This window comes from Poecilia mexicana, unplaced genomic scaffold, assembly GCF_051168715.1.
Source record: "Poecilia mexicana isolate PSO_F unplaced genomic scaffold, ASM5116871v1 scaffold_12, whole genome shotgun sequence".
NCBI classification, from domain to species: domain Eukaryota; kingdom Metazoa; phylum Chordata; class Actinopteri; order Cyprinodontiformes; family Poeciliidae; genus Poecilia; species Poecilia mexicana.
The window spans coordinates 6023182-6038952 of record NW_028263381.1 but is presented as its reverse complement, the minus strand read 5'-3'; the positions used below and the strand labels follow the sequence as shown (position 1 = coordinate 6038952).

General features: G+C 42.4%; 1 protein-coding gene across 4 annotated transcripts in view; it reads left to right on the top strand.

Moving 5' to 3' along the window:
- The window catches only part of LOC106923794 (electrogenic sodium bicarbonate cotransporter 1-like), a 39870-nt gene that overhangs the window by 16628 nt on the left and 7471 nt on the right, over window positions 1-15771 (top strand). For 3 of the 4 annotated variants that reach the window (XM_088010817.1, XM_088010816.1, XM_088010819.1), the window contains exons 4-18: window positions 2108-2240; window positions 3218-3378; window positions 3459-3638; window positions 4501-4577; window positions 6063-6220; window positions 6320-6407; window positions 7819-7973; window positions 8552-8677; window positions 9153-9327; window positions 10232-10365; window positions 11678-11940; window positions 12190-12242; window positions 12363-12548; window positions 13131-13244; window positions 14400-14561. In XM_088010817.1, the coding sequence (XP_087866943.1) occupies window positions 2108-2240; window positions 3218-3378; window positions 3459-3638; window positions 4501-4577; window positions 6063-6220; window positions 6320-6407; window positions 7819-7973; window positions 8552-8677; window positions 9153-9327; window positions 10232-10365; window positions 11678-11940; window positions 12190-12242; window positions 12363-12548; window positions 13131-13244; window positions 14400-14561 (2165 nt within the window). Of the gene's footprint in view, window positions 1-2107; window positions 2241-3217; window positions 3379-3458; window positions 3639-3885; window positions 3985-4500; window positions 4578-6062; window positions 6221-6319; window positions 6408-7818; window positions 7974-8551; window positions 8678-9152; window positions 9328-10231; window positions 10366-11677; window positions 11941-12189; window positions 12243-12362; window positions 12549-13130; window positions 13245-14399; window positions 14562-15771 lie in introns of all 4 variants that reach the window. The other variant, XM_088010820.1, reaches the window with a different exon arrangement.

The window sequence follows — 15771 nt, the reverse complement described above, 5'->3', positions numbered from 1 at the left end:
ATGATTTCCTGTTTAAGATTTCACTTTTCTCAGAAGGGAAGGGGAACATTTTCCTCCTATGGGTGTGCTGCCAGAGTTTTCCCATCAAGCATCAATGGTTCTTTTCATACCAAACTCCGGATACAGAGTGTGTATCTAGCCTCTCTTGTAGATAACCAGAACATTACATTGTAACGATGAGAGTGAGACAGGGTTTCCTTTTTCCAGAAATACTCAACCAGTATCGTTGCATTTCCTAGGATGTTCCTTACATGTGCTGGTACCCCCCAAAGGCCTCAAGAGCTGGTGTTTGGTTTGTAGGAGCTATGACATCACCCCGGTGAAATTTCTGAACACTTAACTCGTGCAGAATTCCTGCAGCTGTACGATGCACGTACCACCCGTCTAGAACGCCCCACCCCCACCGCCCAAGTCAAAGGCCAGATTCAAACCTGCCCTTTGACTTTAGCATTCCATGGCTCGCCGTTTCTTCCTTTCGAGACATTCCTTGTTGGATTTGCAATTGTGCTTTGGGAGGAGTATATGACTTAATGCTTCACCTCCAGTGCAACTCCTTGCCAGGTGACCAAACTCTTTCCCCTGAACAGTCCTGCTGCACGAGGCAATATTTTTAGTACTTAACAACCAGGTGCTAAGTACCTGGGGTATTAAAGCAATCTCAAATTGTAATGTTTCCACTGCCGTGGTTCATGGTTAGAGGTTTCTCTTGTCAGAAATGATCAGAAGATGAATTGATCGGTTTGGTTTGTCTGTCGAAAGTATTGTTTCACCATAAATGTCTTTTCCCATACAAAGCTATGCAGATCCAGTTTTTTCTATATTTTTTTATAAACACTTCAACATAATATTCAAGTGTATGGCAACTTGCTTATCCTTTTTTTTTTTTTTTTGGAGATTTGTAGTATTTGCATTTGCTTGTTCTTTTAATCTTTTACAGTATGAATATGCCAACCCTTTCAGTTCTTGATTAAACCTTTGTTTCTTTTGCCAAGGTTTTAAGGTGGCACAATGTTTTTTTTATTTTTTTAATAAAAACTCTGTTATACCACATAATGAGTAAATGTAGGAAACTGCAGGTTTTGTGTGACATGCAACTTAGGTTTTCCTTCCTGGGAAAAAGAAAACGATGAACAGTATCCAACCTGTATGTTTTTGTCAAGTTCTCGTTTGTTGATGAACATTTTATCTAATTCCAATTTCATTTTAAGAACTATAAAATCAATGTTTAAAAATGCTTCTGATCCTTCCTGCTGTAAAACATCTTTAATTGTTACCTTTATTAGTATGAGACCCAATGAATCTCACACTGCCGAGAAAGCAGTTATCATCTTTATATTAGCAATTAGCTCAGCTAGCATTTCTAAAACAACAGTCTGTGTGTATTCTCCCTCTGAGGCTAAAGATCCTTCCTGAAATGTGAGACTTAAAGGGAAGGATTGAAATAGAGAAACTTTTCGGTGCTCCGTTCTGCCTTACTGTAACCTGCTGAACGTTTCCTCTCTGACGCGTGTTGTCATCCAATATCTTGGTATTTCAAGCATTTCTGTGTATGGAAGAAGATATCTAGATATGGTCACTTAGGTTTTGTGACATAACAGACAATTAGATTTTAATAACTCTTTTATAAAAGAAAAAAAAACTTTTCTTTTTAGATTTTTCACCCTGAGAGTAAAGAAGGACAAATTGGCTACTGTAAAATAACCAATCTCCACATGTAATGATGCCTTTGAATTCAGATTTAATATGCACATGTGAAATGTTTTGAAAGTTGCACGAATCAACTCTTTATTTGCACTTCTTACAGTTTATAGCTCACTAACCGAGTGGCCAACATAGCATTGTACCATCTTCATATCTTAGCATGGTCCTTTACTCTTTGAATGCAGACGTTCGGGACTAATATGTTGTTTTTGTTTTGCCAACTTCAGATAAAATTGTCCCACAGCAATTAACGAAACCTGATTTTTCAAACTATTATTTTTTAACACATTCAACATGTGTGTGACGACATTCCTCCATTCAAGCTTTGTTTTGCAAGACAGCGCAGGTACGAAACATGCTTTACTTGATTTTGAGAGTCCTAACCTCGCAACTCTTCCCTTTGTAGTTTCTCCAGCTGAGAGGATTCGGTTCATTCTGGGAGAGGAGGATGACGGCCCGCCGCCCCCGCAGCTCTTCACAGAGCTGGACGAGCTCCTGTCCGTGGACGGCCAGGAGCTGGAATGGAAAGAAACGGCCAGGTGAGCCACTCAGCTGTCGGCCCCTCGGCCCAACTCCTCACTGCTCTCCAATGGGCAGAGTTGGGAGAAATTTCCTGCTTCACAGTCCTGAACGTGGAACACAATCCCAACATGTTTTATGATGGTGTAAGGAAATAGGTTGCACTCCAGTGAACTCCCAGTATGTTCTTATCTGATCGCGTTTTGCGCTACCTGCCCTGTGAGACCAGGAAAGGGCTCAAACTCCCACATGATCCCAACAGGATTTACTTTGGCACAGGCCCAACCTTTAAACTCTGTAACTACTTTTCCACGGCTTGTTTTTCAATGAGATACAGGCATCAGTTCGAGCTATTTCTAAAGAAAAGCGTGTTTCTGTAACGTTGACGCACGTAGTCAATGTTACAAGGCCGGAGAAATTTCCAAGGTGATAACAGATGCTCCTTACAAGTTAAAATTCGTTCCTATTTAAGGAAGCAAGGGTCAAATGGGAGTGTCTGCAGATGAACTCCTACAAGTGAATGGTGTCTCCTCTTTAGGCAAGACGGCAGGTCGCAGGCATGTGGACGACGGCCAAAGGGATACTCTATCCCGAGAGGAAACCCCATCCTCTGGCCTCATGTGAATAGTTCTTTGTACCAGTGACATGTGATGCGTTATTATTAAAAAAAAGAATCCTTGTCCCGGGGTTGTACCCTGAGGACAAGCTTAGCCAAGGTGCCAACGAAGTCTCGTTTCACCAAATGATCCATGTGTGTGGTCTGAGCACCACCGAACACCGGCTTCATCCCTCTGGTACCTTTCTCCTTTTTTTTTTTTTTTTTTACAGCCACTGATTTAAGTTTTTACCTGCAGGCTTTTGTTTACCATTTGGAGTGTGACCAATTCAAAAACAGGAGCTGTAGCAAAGACAAACACGCTCTGTGCCTTTTTGGGTGTTGTCCAAGCAACTCTTGACGTTGTCCCTTGCCTCTTTGTCTTCATCGTGCTGCGTCTAGGTGGATTAAGTTTGAGGAGAAGGTGGAGAAAGGTGGAGAGCGTTGGAGCAAGCCTCATGTCGCCACGCTGTCCTTACACAGCTTGATGGAGCTCAAAACGTACATCGAGAAGGGGACAATCCTGCTAGACATGGAGGCGTCCACACTGCCACAAGTTGTCGGTCGGTGGAGTCAACGCACAAAAAAAATCCCCTGTTTTGCGTACGACACTGTCCTAATCCTTCACGTCTCCATTTTACAGAGATGATCACCGACAGCCAGATTGAGACCGGTCAGCTGAAGGCAGACCTAAAGGAGAAGGTGGTGTACACGCTGTTACGAAAGCATCGCCACCAGACCAAGAAGTCCAACCTGCGCTCTCTTGCCGACATCGGCAAGAGCGTTTCCAGCGCAAGCCGGCTGTTTTCAAATCAGGAAAATGGTAATACCGATTTTCCTGGATTTTAGTCGTCGTCAATTCAAGCATTTCTTCCATTTATAGCCAAGTTTCTCCAAACACTAACCACCTTTTCTACACTAATAGTTTTCTGATCCAATCTCTTTTCCTTCTTTTCTTCTTCCCCGCCCTTCCAAACTCTTTCTTCTCTCCCTTTTTTCCTGCCTTTCTTCCCCTCTCTCTTGATCTTCCCGGGGTCTGTGCTGTCTTCCTGCGTCCGGGGTGGGAACAGCCCCGCGCTCCTCCTTCGATCACTCTGTGCCTTGTTTAATACCACAAGACGCGACGGAGTCATGCGAGGTCATGAGGAGCTCCAGCATGGGACACCTCTGTAAGTGAGGTCACAGCCCGCCAGCTGAGAAGCGGCACATGAGTGAAAACACGGGACAGAGCAGAGCCTCACTGACATTTACATTTAGACGCGTAGACTTACTCGAATGTGGACGCACTCTTACTAGAATGTACTAGAATATTTGTTGGGCAACAGAGATTGTTATCGTCTCTGTTTTCTGCCAATAACGGCGAAGGAGTAAAATTCCAAAGTTTACACTCTCTCTCTATTTGCCAATAGTTGCTTAAGCAGCATGTGTCTGCTGACGCCTACAAGCAGCAGCCCTGAGATGACCACACAGCCCAGCTCTCCTCGCTGAATGAACGGCCATCTGGCATTACTTGCTAAGCTTAAGCCTTGCCACATTTAGCTGATATTTCTGGCTCCTTCTGTATGCCCGACTCATGCTTTTCTTTACTCTTGCTCACCTCCCGTAAGGCAGAAAATGTCTAATTCACTGCGTCGTCCTGTCTTTTTGATTCAAACAATGCATATATGTATACGGTCTATCTGCAGGTAGCCCTACCACGACCCACCGGAACCTCACCTCCAACAGCCTGAGCGATTTCTCTGATAAACCAGAAAAGGATCAGGTAATGTGAAAGCACCATCCACATCCACATGTATAGGTTTTTACCATAACCAGGCGGTTGTACCAACAGTTACCTCTCCAGACTTTTTATTTAATTCTCTCTTTCCGTCCTCCTCAGGGTGTATAGTTGAAATATAAACACAATTCTTGGTTTTTTTCCTATTAAATATTTCTCTGGCTGTAAATATGGGTAAATTGAGTCGAGTGACTCTTCTTTGTGTGTTGCCGTGTCGATAAACATGCGAATGAATTGCATGAATATTATGTTCTCTAGTGTTTCCCATTTTGAAGATTCAGATCGACTATTTCTGCCACTGCCAGGGTTCAGGACGGAGTAGCTCTCTGTAAGTTGTTGTCATAGTGACGGTGACGGATCCACAGCAGGAGATAAAAGCAGGGCAGATCCGGTTAAAATGTAACAACTTTTAATAACTCTTTGTATGTGCTCAACCATTTTGGCCTTAACTACGTCCTTTTTTATTTATCCTTATTTTAGCTCTTAAGCTGTCGTCTAATTTATTCACCGATTTGATGTAATACTATTGTTTACTTCTTATTAGTCATTTGATGGCCTCAGCTTAAAAGAATTTGACCCGAATAAAGAGCAGCAGGCACATGATTCCTTGGATGTGGGAAGCGGACAGCGGCAAAGCGTTTCTATCACAACGCTGCCTAATTAACCAAAACCTCTCAACCATCTGATGCTAGTGCACACACACATACAGATTTTTTTATGCTCTTTTATTTTTTTACACTTGAAACCAAAGTCAAACAGTTGAACCCTTAGTGTGCTAAGATACAGATATTTGTTTTACAGAACAACTCCATTGCTTATTGATGATTCCAAGCATTTTGCTTACAACACAATTGCACCACGTTTTGCTCATTTCGCACAGTTTCCTGATTGGGGGGGCAGTAGAGGGTTGTTGTCCTGGAGTGCATTGCCCTACCTCGATGAACCGGTGTAACTCCTGGGTGGGGTTGGCGGTACTTTTCACGCAGGTTCTTTTTTTGTCAAAGTAAAAGTCAGAATGAGTGCCTTCAACTACGAGTTCGAGGCAAGACGAGACTTTGCACCGTGTCTTTAATGTGCTGCAACCTATGGGTGTTTTTAGGATTGTAACAAATAGGATAACATGTGTATTTGTCCCCTTGTCAACTACAAAGTAAGACCAGTGTAGACTTTGGATATACGTGCTTGTCAGCTTTGTTTATTGGATGGCATAAAGTCAAGATGCGTTTTGCCACATAATTCAAGTAAAGGGCAGACACCACCGCTGTTCTACATGCTTAAAGGCAATAAAAGCAACAATACTTTCTTTGTCTTGTCGGCATGTTTTCATAATCTTAAAATGGATATTGGATGAATCCTATGTGCTTCATAAACCATCTTGCAAGCTAAGTATTGATCCTGAGGGTATTCTATGTTATTCCACTGCCTCACACATTCACTCTGTCTTCTCTCTCTCTCTGATTTGTTCCACAGCTGAAGAATAAGTTCATGAAAAAGTTGCCCCGCGATGCCGAGGCATCAAACGTGCTGGTCGGAGAGGTGGACTTCCTGGAAACCCCGTTTGTTGCTTTTGTCCGTCTGCAGCAGGCCGTTATGCTGGGAGCGCTTACTGAAGTCCCCGTGCCCACGAGGTACTCTGCTGTAAAAATCCTCCCGTGACCTACTGATGTCGCACGGAAACATAAATTAAACAAAACAAAACTAAATGAATACTTTCATGTCGTACCTAGATTTATGTTTGTTCTGTTGGGACCTAAAGGAAAGTCCAAGTCTTACCGAGAGATCGGAAGAGCAATCGCTACCCTGATGTCCGACGAGGTAAGTCGATATTGAGAATATGTTTTTTCTTAAAAATTATGGAAGAGATGTCCAGATCAAGAGATTTCTTGTCTGCCAATACTAATTTAGTCATTTAAGAATAGACTTTTGGTAAATACTAAGACCCAGTTTTGTAATACGCCAAAGGTAAAATAAAAATCAGTGTTTGCTACATGCTCCATTTCACCACCTGGCTTGTATTAGTTTTCTCCTGGTGTCAAATTTAACTGATTCACCAATAATGTTCATAATCTGTACAGTCTGCTGTCATTAATAAATTCCCCTCTTGCTCCTGCTGCAGATGTTTCTATGCTAGGCTAACGGTTGTTTTATAGTGTCACACTTTGATCATCGTCTCGTATTGTAAAGCAGTTCCAGGTGATCGTTTGTGGAAAATGGTTTAAAAAGTTGGTTTCTTGCTTCGTAAAGTTTACCTTATTTTCGCTTCGTACGTCTTAAACTTTAACGACCAGAGTTTCCGCTGCTTTCTGTGCAACCTTCTGAACATGGAGCACGTGACGAACCACGGAAAGGCAGGAAGCCACAGCAGCCAGTAAAGCATCTCTCTGCCCCGTTAACGTTATTGTAAAGGCCGAACACTAGGTTTGTTTTGGAAAACTCAGATTTGTTGGATCAGTAAAATGATGCGGTTAGACTATCTGGCACCCTGGCAAGCAGTGCACAGGAACAAACTGGTTGTGATTTTATAAAATTGGCCACGTAGCTCGTTTTCTACCAATAAGGAAACAGTCCTGCTGTCGGCCAACTTCTAGCTGAAATTATAAGCAAAACGATTGGAGTAAAGCATTTCTTCAATCTTCCTGCTTGGTGTCTTTCGTACACCTGCCACAGTATTTGTCAAAAAGATCGACGCCTTCAGCATTTTTAATACTGGGAGCACGTGGCCTGCATTTTTCCCACAGGCCTCAGCTCTCCCGTTCACATGCTCTCTATTGATACAGTAGTTTTAGGAAGAGTTTGCTCTGGGTTTCCTCAAGTTAAACTTTACCCCCTCAGCTCCCACCAGAACGGTGGTGTCGCAGGTTTATCAGATGTTTGAAGTATTTTTGACTCGCTGCCTGACATGTTGTTTAGTGGTAGTACTATACACACTGGGAGGCTCGGTGCTGGCGTAAACCCGTATGTGTGTGTGCATTGGGAAACATCTGCATAGCGGTGATTTTTAGGTGCCATAAATTACAGTCAGTGACGTGCTGTACCCTTCGCTCAGGGAAAACAGAGGTATTAGGAAATAGTTTTTTTCCACTCAGTTGTTGAAGTTGCAGATTTTATTTGTTTATTTATTTTTTCTGTTTGTTTCTGTTTCCAGGCACTGGATTGAAAAAAGAAAAAAGAAAAGCACACGTTCATTTCTTAAATGGTAATCGGTCGGTTTTTGTTTCAATCGAAGGTGTTTCACGACATCGCCTACAAAGCGAAAGGCAGGAAGGACCTGTTGGCTGGAATCGATGAGTTCCTGGACGAAGTGATCGTCCTTCCTCCTGGCGAGTGGGACCCCGACATCAGAATCGAGCCGCCCAAGTCCCTTCCCTCCTCAGACAAAAGGTCTGATCTGATCCGCATTATATTCCAAATTAAAGAAGCTGCCATTCATTTGATTAGCCGCCACGTGACACCTTTTGTTTTAGTTTTGAACGCCTAACTTTGTATTTTCAGATTTTACATTAGCGAATGGAAACATTTGGACGAAGCCTTTAAAGTAAACAAACCGACTCCGCTGTTTGACATGTTGCGTAATGCATACGTTCCCGTCAGAGGCCTCACATCAAACAAAACCAAATAAGACCATGTGGGCGTGTGATCCTCTGAGAGCAGAACATTTAATTAAATATCAAAAGTGAAACAATCTGTTTTGACGTGAATGCCTGAGGATCTTGAGTAATATTCATAAAATCTCTTGTGTTTCCACAAAATGGATCACCGCTTCAAAGTAAAAAAAATATGTCTGCCGGAAGTGAAGAAGAGAGTTTCTTTAATAAGTGCTGGTCGTGAGACTTTGCCACACAACAAAAGACAAATTTATTTTTGCCACGCATCTTTATGCTAAACATTTATTGAATCGTAGGCTCTTTTTTTTTCTTCTTTAATCTGAAGACAATACATTTTTTTGTGTGCTTTTAAAGAAAGAACATGTACGCCGGAGGAGAGGCTCCTCAGATGAACGGGGACACCCCCCACGATACGGGACACGGAGGCGGAGGAGGTGGAGGAGGGCATCAAGTGGGAGAGGAGCTGCAGTGCACAAAAAAGTAATTCGAATTTTTCATACCGTTGTGAAATCGTTATAAGTGGCGAGACAAGTTCAAATGAGAACGACAGGAGCTGACACCTTAAAAAAAAAAAAAAGAAGCATGGTATGTTTTTGAATTTTCTTGTGGAAAGTTTTTGACAGATGAGTGTATTAGCATCATTTTTTATAATCCTGATTGTCTCCAATTGCTGTCAGGACGACACATGTCTGGTGTCAAATGAAAGTCTTTCGGCCTTTGTCCTCCAGTAAACTTTTCAGTCAGGAACAAGGAACTACAGAACAATGGACGCACTTCACAGCTGAATAACCTTATTGTGTTTCTTTTGTTCAGAACATTCCCCCTCTTATGAAACTGTGACAGAAACGTATCCAGGCCAATCTTTATCACACCTTGTGCACCTCCAATGTCTTTGATCAAACTGAGCTGTCATGTGAAGCTGACAAACTCCAACGGCTCTCTCTGTCTTTTTAAGGTTTTGCGGCGGTCTTATCCTGGACGTGAAGCGAAAGCTGCCGTTTTTCGCCAGCGACTTTTACGACGCCCTCCACATTCAGTCTCTGTCTGCCATCCTGTTCATCTATCTGGGCACGGTCACCAACGCAATCACGTTCGGAGGCTTGCTCGGAGATGCTACAGACAACATGCAGGTAGCTTTACTCGTCAAAATGGCTTCGTTTGATTAAGGAAGCGGGGAGGACATGAGGACGATGTATAAAGTTCAGTACCTGGGCGGCCGGATGTTACCTGTTAACTTTAAGTCATTTAAACAATCCCAAGTTTTGACGCAGAGTCAGTGGACGCTGACTTGGCATCAGCCGTCAGCTGAGCTCATCGTTCCGTCATCGCTGCTCGTGTTAAACCAATTTTGTCTCTTCAGCTGCTAAGCCATGCTAATTTAAGGCTTAGAAGCTCTTAGTAAATCCATTTGCTGAACCAAACTGCGGATTCCTTTCAGGAATTTCTAACTTATCTATAATACCACGCAGTGTTGGCCGCCGTCATCCACATGCACCTGTTAGGTGACGGCCTGTCTGGCGGGAGCCGCACTTGCGTTGGCCTCTGCTGTGACGGACACATGCAGAGAGCATCGGCCGTGTGCGGGGGATTTGCCAGAGCTGTAAATAACCACAGATCCAGATTACTCAGCCATTGTAGCCACATCATGGGTGTTAAATGAACCCCCCACCTTCAATCCTGGACTTCATCACTCTTCCGCGATCCTGTTTTCTAATTTGGGTAAAGAGGGAATCCCTGCCCTGGGATAGCCTTTCTTAGTCATTGCTTCAGAGCAATGACTGCTGTTCATTGTTCTTCTCAACATTATGTTGTAAACTAATAAACATTTAATGGGCCCACCCCAATTTATGCTATCTCCAAGAAAAACTAAAGTGTCATCTGCATAAGAACAAATTTAGCGTCGACTTGACGGTAAAGCTGTACAAGTCTTGTGATAAAATGTGTTTCTGGTACATTTATAGTCATAATTTGCTTCAATTCTTCTCTGTCACCTCGGTGAAAACAACCTTAACTTGTTTTTGATGTGCGCCGCAGGGAGTGTTGGAAAGTTTCCTCGGTACGGCGCTGTCAGGAGCAGTGTTCTGCCTGCTGGCAGGTCAGCCCCTGACTATCCTCAGTAGCACAGGCCCGGTGCTTGTGTTCGAAAGACTTCTCTTCAATTTCAGCAAGTGAGTACCTCCCAGTGAACCCTAGTCAGTTACAGGATTTCTCCTGTAACTAGATAGTCATCATGCAAACATGATGTAAGGAATAAAGACAAGAGGGAAATTGCGTTGAGAATCCAGAGCAGCAGCTCTATGGTATATGAAACTATCAACACGTAGAGCACGGATGTTTCTTTTTTTTTTTTTTTTTTTTTTAGATTGCTGCAAGTGGCCCGATATTTCCTGCTGTAAATCTCTTGGCACTTATAGATTGTTTGCAGAACGGTTTGACTGTTAGCTTCCTGTTCTGATTGATTAGACAAGAACAGCGTTAAACCTTCTTATTTAGAACACGATGTTGGGCACGCTGCAAAAAAACAACAAAAAACATAAATAAACACTGGTTCCTGTGATAACGCTGAACTCAGCAGCATTCAGATGAGTGATCTTTCCTCATGCGATGATAAAAGTTGTACGTACAGAATCATTTCACAATCACTAAAGGCTGTGCAATGCCGATGTGTCTCTCTTGGCTCTGCTTTAAGCCCCTCCGTCGGTCTTCTAGCATTACCAGACAACATGCTGACTCTGTTCCGTTATCAATAATTCACTCTCATTTATTTTTGTGCTGTGAGTGGAGAATGTTGTGGGTGTCTGTGCCCTGCAAGCGGTTCCAGCGTTGGTAGCAGCTGCTAGGCTGCACACAAGCGTTTCTTGCCCTGCGCCACAGATGCTAAATAGATAAAAGCGTGTGGTGCAGTTGCATGTGGAGCCCTTTAATTTAGGGTTTTGCTTTCTCCATCGAAGAGCTGTCATGGGCCTGGCACGACATTATCATAATAACATGGTACTTAACCATGAAGGTATTTACACAAATATATTTAACAAAAATGTTAATTACTTTTATTTAAAACAGAAAAGTAGCAGTTATTTCTACTGCTGCTTAAATAATATGACATCAGCTACAACAGGTGCATCTAAAATCTTTGACTTGGAAATAGATGTTATTAATAGAATAGATGTTATTAATAGAATAGATGTTATTAGTAGAATAGCGTCTGTCAAAAGCAGGACATTGGAGATTATTTCAAAACTTCTAAAATTGTAACCCAAGCCCAAGAAGCTAACACTAGCTTGTTAGTCAGCTAACATTAGCTTGTCTGCTGCAGCTAATGCTGCGTGGAGTTTGCTTAAAAAGAATATTGTATCACAAGAGCTTTTGTTTACTGAGTTTGTGTTAAAAATCTGAATTCTCAGAGGCGTAGCGGTCTCTTTAAGTTGCCACTTTCGCTGAAACTACTTTGTTTTTTGTCTCCCCCCCCTCATCCGCACTCAGAGACAATGGTTTCGACTACCTCGAGTTTCGGCTGTGGATCGGCCTGTGGTCTGGTTTGTTCTGCTTGGTGCTGGTTGCCACCGATGCAAGCTTCCTGGTGCAGTACTTCACACGCTTCACAGAGGAAGGCTTCTCTGCGCTTATCAGCTTCATCTTCATCTATGACGCATTCAAGAAGATGATAAAGCTGGCTCACCACAACCCCATCAACTCAGAGTTTGATCACAACCTCATCACTCAGTACGACTGCCGCTGCGTAGCGGGTGCGTATCCCGCAGCTTGACAGTCCAAACCCGGTCACCGTGGTGCTGATTGATGTTGCTGAATTTGTCATGGTGTCGGGACTTGTGTGTTATTTACACGTCTGCGTTGGAAATAACAAATGACACCCCTGCTGACTTTCCCATCCTCTATAACAGATTTAAACTGACAAAGAGCGATTCAGCCGACATCAAAAGCATTCCCGCTTCACTGATTAGATATCATTGTTCCTTTTTTTTTTTTCCTTCTAGGTAATTCATCAACACTCCTTGATACTTCTGCCTGGACAAACCGTACCGATCTGGTATGTGGTGTCCTTGTCCTCTAAAAACACAAAATTGAACGGTGTTAACAGCCTGCATTCAGGGATTGGTTTTTCAAACTTTTTCTCACCCAACTCTTTGTTTACTCCCGGCCTCTCCAGCAGGAGAACGCCACCTGGGCGTCCCTGACCCAGCATCAGTGTAAGGAGTTCGGAGGGCTGCTGGTCGGAAAGGCCTGTGACTATGTGCCTGACATTACCCTGATGTCCTTCATCCTGTTCCTTGGGACCTACACCTGCTCCATGGCTCTGAAGAAGTTCAAGACGAGTAGATTCTTCCCCACAACAGTGAGTGACGAACAATAGCTCATCTTTGACTGAGCTAAAGAACGGGCAAAGCTTTCGGTCTGTAATTCTGCAAACTGGTAGAGATACAGAAGAATTTCAGCTGTATTGGCAGCTAAATGCTCTGCAGACTATCAACTCTAGGGGGCGCTATACCACTGGAAGCTGTGCTTCTGATATTTTTGATTGTACAACACCAGGCCCAAAATCGGGGTGTCTCTGAACCTTCAGAGACGCATAAAGACAGTTACAAAGTCGGCCTTCTATCACCTGAAGAACATTTCTAGGATCAAAGGACGAAAGTCCAAGCAAGATCTAGAAACTTATCCGTGTGTTTGTCTTTTGTCTACGCTGCATCCCCAGAAGCAAACATGGAGAAGCAGCATTCAGCTTTTATGCACCACAAATCCACAACAAACTTCCAGAAAACTGCAAAGATGCCAAAACACCTAGTTCTTTTTTTAAATCGAGACCAAAAACCCAGTGGTTTAGAGTTATCTTTGATTAGTAATAGGTGGAACATTTTCAGCTATTTTTTTCCCCTTAAAATAAACTCTCTAACCTACAGTGATGTCCCCTGTCCAGGTGAGGAAGCTCATCAGTGACTTTGCCATCATCTTGACCATTCTTCTCTTCTGTGGCATTGACGCCTTGGTCGGTGTGGACACTCCGAAGCTCATAGTGCCTAGTGAATTTAAGGTAATCGCTACACATTTCATATACACATAGATGCATGGTTTTCAATGTGGGCTTGACACCTTGGTGCTGGATATGCTTTAGACCAGGGTTGTCCAAACATTTTGATACAGGGGCCAAAATCTTCGACTCAAAACGACTTGAGGACCAAAATAATGTTCTTATCAACTCAACAATAAACTAAGCATGTGATTTTTTTTAGTTAAATAAATAAAGTAGTCAGATTTGTTGTTGGGAAGGGGTGTGGATATTATTATTGCTACGAAAAAAGTTGTTTTGCAAATTTTCAAACTGGAAAAACTATAACCTTTAGTCATTTCTGAGCCATAAAATCAATATGCAGTTTATTTGAAAACTCTTGCTGTTTTAATCCATGTTAAATACATTAATTAGAAGCAGATTTGGATGCATCAAACTCAGCTTTTGAGTAAAAATGAATGGATGTGGTGCTTGCTTGCAAGAGAATGCAAAGAGCGTGGTCATTCAAAGACCAGTGATTGTTTTATTGCCAACATTTTTTTTTATTGTGAGAAAATCTGATAATTTTGCCCCAACTAAAAATGGAATAGTCTCCTTTTACATCCGACACCTGTGGTGGGTTGGCTAAACATGCCGTTCTTGAACTGAAATCAGTCTGGGGGCCTCACACGGGCCCCCGGGACGCTGGACGCCCCCTCCACCTTAGACAAAGGCCGGTGCTGTGGTGAGCAGAGTGCTGTTTCCTTAGATTACACCGTTAATGATCCATGTTTCTGCAAGAAAGCCTCCCTAATTCCTTAAAGTCCCCTGCTCAATGCGCTCTTTGTAGTTTGCTCAGTTGGACACATATTACCTTGAAACTAAGACACAGGCATGCTTGGAGATTTCTGAGCTCAAATGTTGGACGGCTGGCTGGCAGGCCTCCCTTTCGGTGGAGGAGTGGGCAAAAGGTGATTACAGGTGATGTGAGAACCGACGCTCTTCTCGTTGCGAGCACAGAGGCGGCTTTCTTTGCCCGTATTAATGCACAAGTAATCGAAACCTACGGAGCGTTTGGGTACCTGCTTCCTTAATTTCATGCTTCGGATGTTAGCCATGTTCTTGCATGTGGATTGTCCAGCAGAAGTATTGACCATTACAACTAACGCTTTTTTTTCCTCTTTATTTTTCTTTATTCAGCCCACAAGTCCAGCACGGGGCTGGTTTATTCCTCCTTTTGGAGGAAACCCCTGGTGGGTGTACCTGGCAGCTGCACTTCCTGCCCTCTTGGTCACGATTCTGATCTTCATGGATCAGCAGATCACTGCGGTGATTGTGAACAGGAAAGAACACAAGCTAAAGGTAGGCAGTTCACCTGAACATTGTTAAATGTACGAAGAAGATCTTTATGTCTGTCGTACATCAGTAATCACATTTTGTTTTTAAGGAAAATTGAATGTTTTGACCTTGTAAAGTACTCCAGTGACAAAAGGTTCATTTTTGAACCACCAACTTAAAAATATTCTGGAGCTGTATATGATAACCACTTTTAAATTACATTGAAAAAAAGATGGTGAAGACAAAGAGCTCAATAATAAATGAGGCGTTTAAGTACATGGGGGAGAAATGACTCTTTTTCTTTAATTTAAGCTAGTTTTCATTCATTCACAAAGGTGGGTAGTGCAGAGAATAAAATCATTAAGTTCTGGCTCGTTATTCTCTTGTGCTCCCTGATTCAATGATTCCATTCGTGGAAACAAAAGCCACACAGAGACGACAGTCAACGCTCCACGTCATACACTTTCAGAGTTTATTCTTACATTTAAAAGTGTAACATGACATCAGCAACACAGACACTTTGAAGACGTTTTTGGAGAGTTGCAAAAGCAAATCTGGTTTGTTCCTCACGTGCACAAACTTTTATGGTAAAGACGTATTCTTTTTAATTTATTCAAATAAGGCGTATCTTTGCTCATCCAACAAGCAGCCGTCTCGGACCCTCTTAAAAGTTAGAAACTCCCTACAATTTGTTTTCAAGATCGAACATCAGTTGTCCCTTTATCTAAACAAAGTGGAAGTGGAGCTTCTCCTCCACTGGCCTGAACTCGTTGTTTTATGGCTCATCGCAGATCAGTGTGAAAGCTGGATCTTCTCCTGATTCTTTCCCACAGAGACAAAAGGGCAGATCAAAAGATTCAGCAGGCAATCTGCTATAGCTACAGGTAACCTAAAGATTAGTCCGAAAACTATATTTAGGCTGTTTCAATCAAGACATGTTGTTAAGTTTTAAAACTAGCATATTTTAAATGTATTTTCTTAACAGTATACACAATACAACACAAAAATATTCACAGCTGTTTAAGCTTTTTCCTTAAGTTATGTGAAAGGCCAACTCATTTAGTCAGTAGTGCCAGGCGTTTCACATTTTTACTCAAGTAAAAGTAAAAAGTAGTCCTCGGATTTAAAAAAAAAAAAAAGGTCTTTGGTTAAAAGGCAACTTGAGTACCGAGTAACTGATCAAAACTTCGATCATTTAATATTTAAAAAAAATGACATCATTAGATAAACCAAA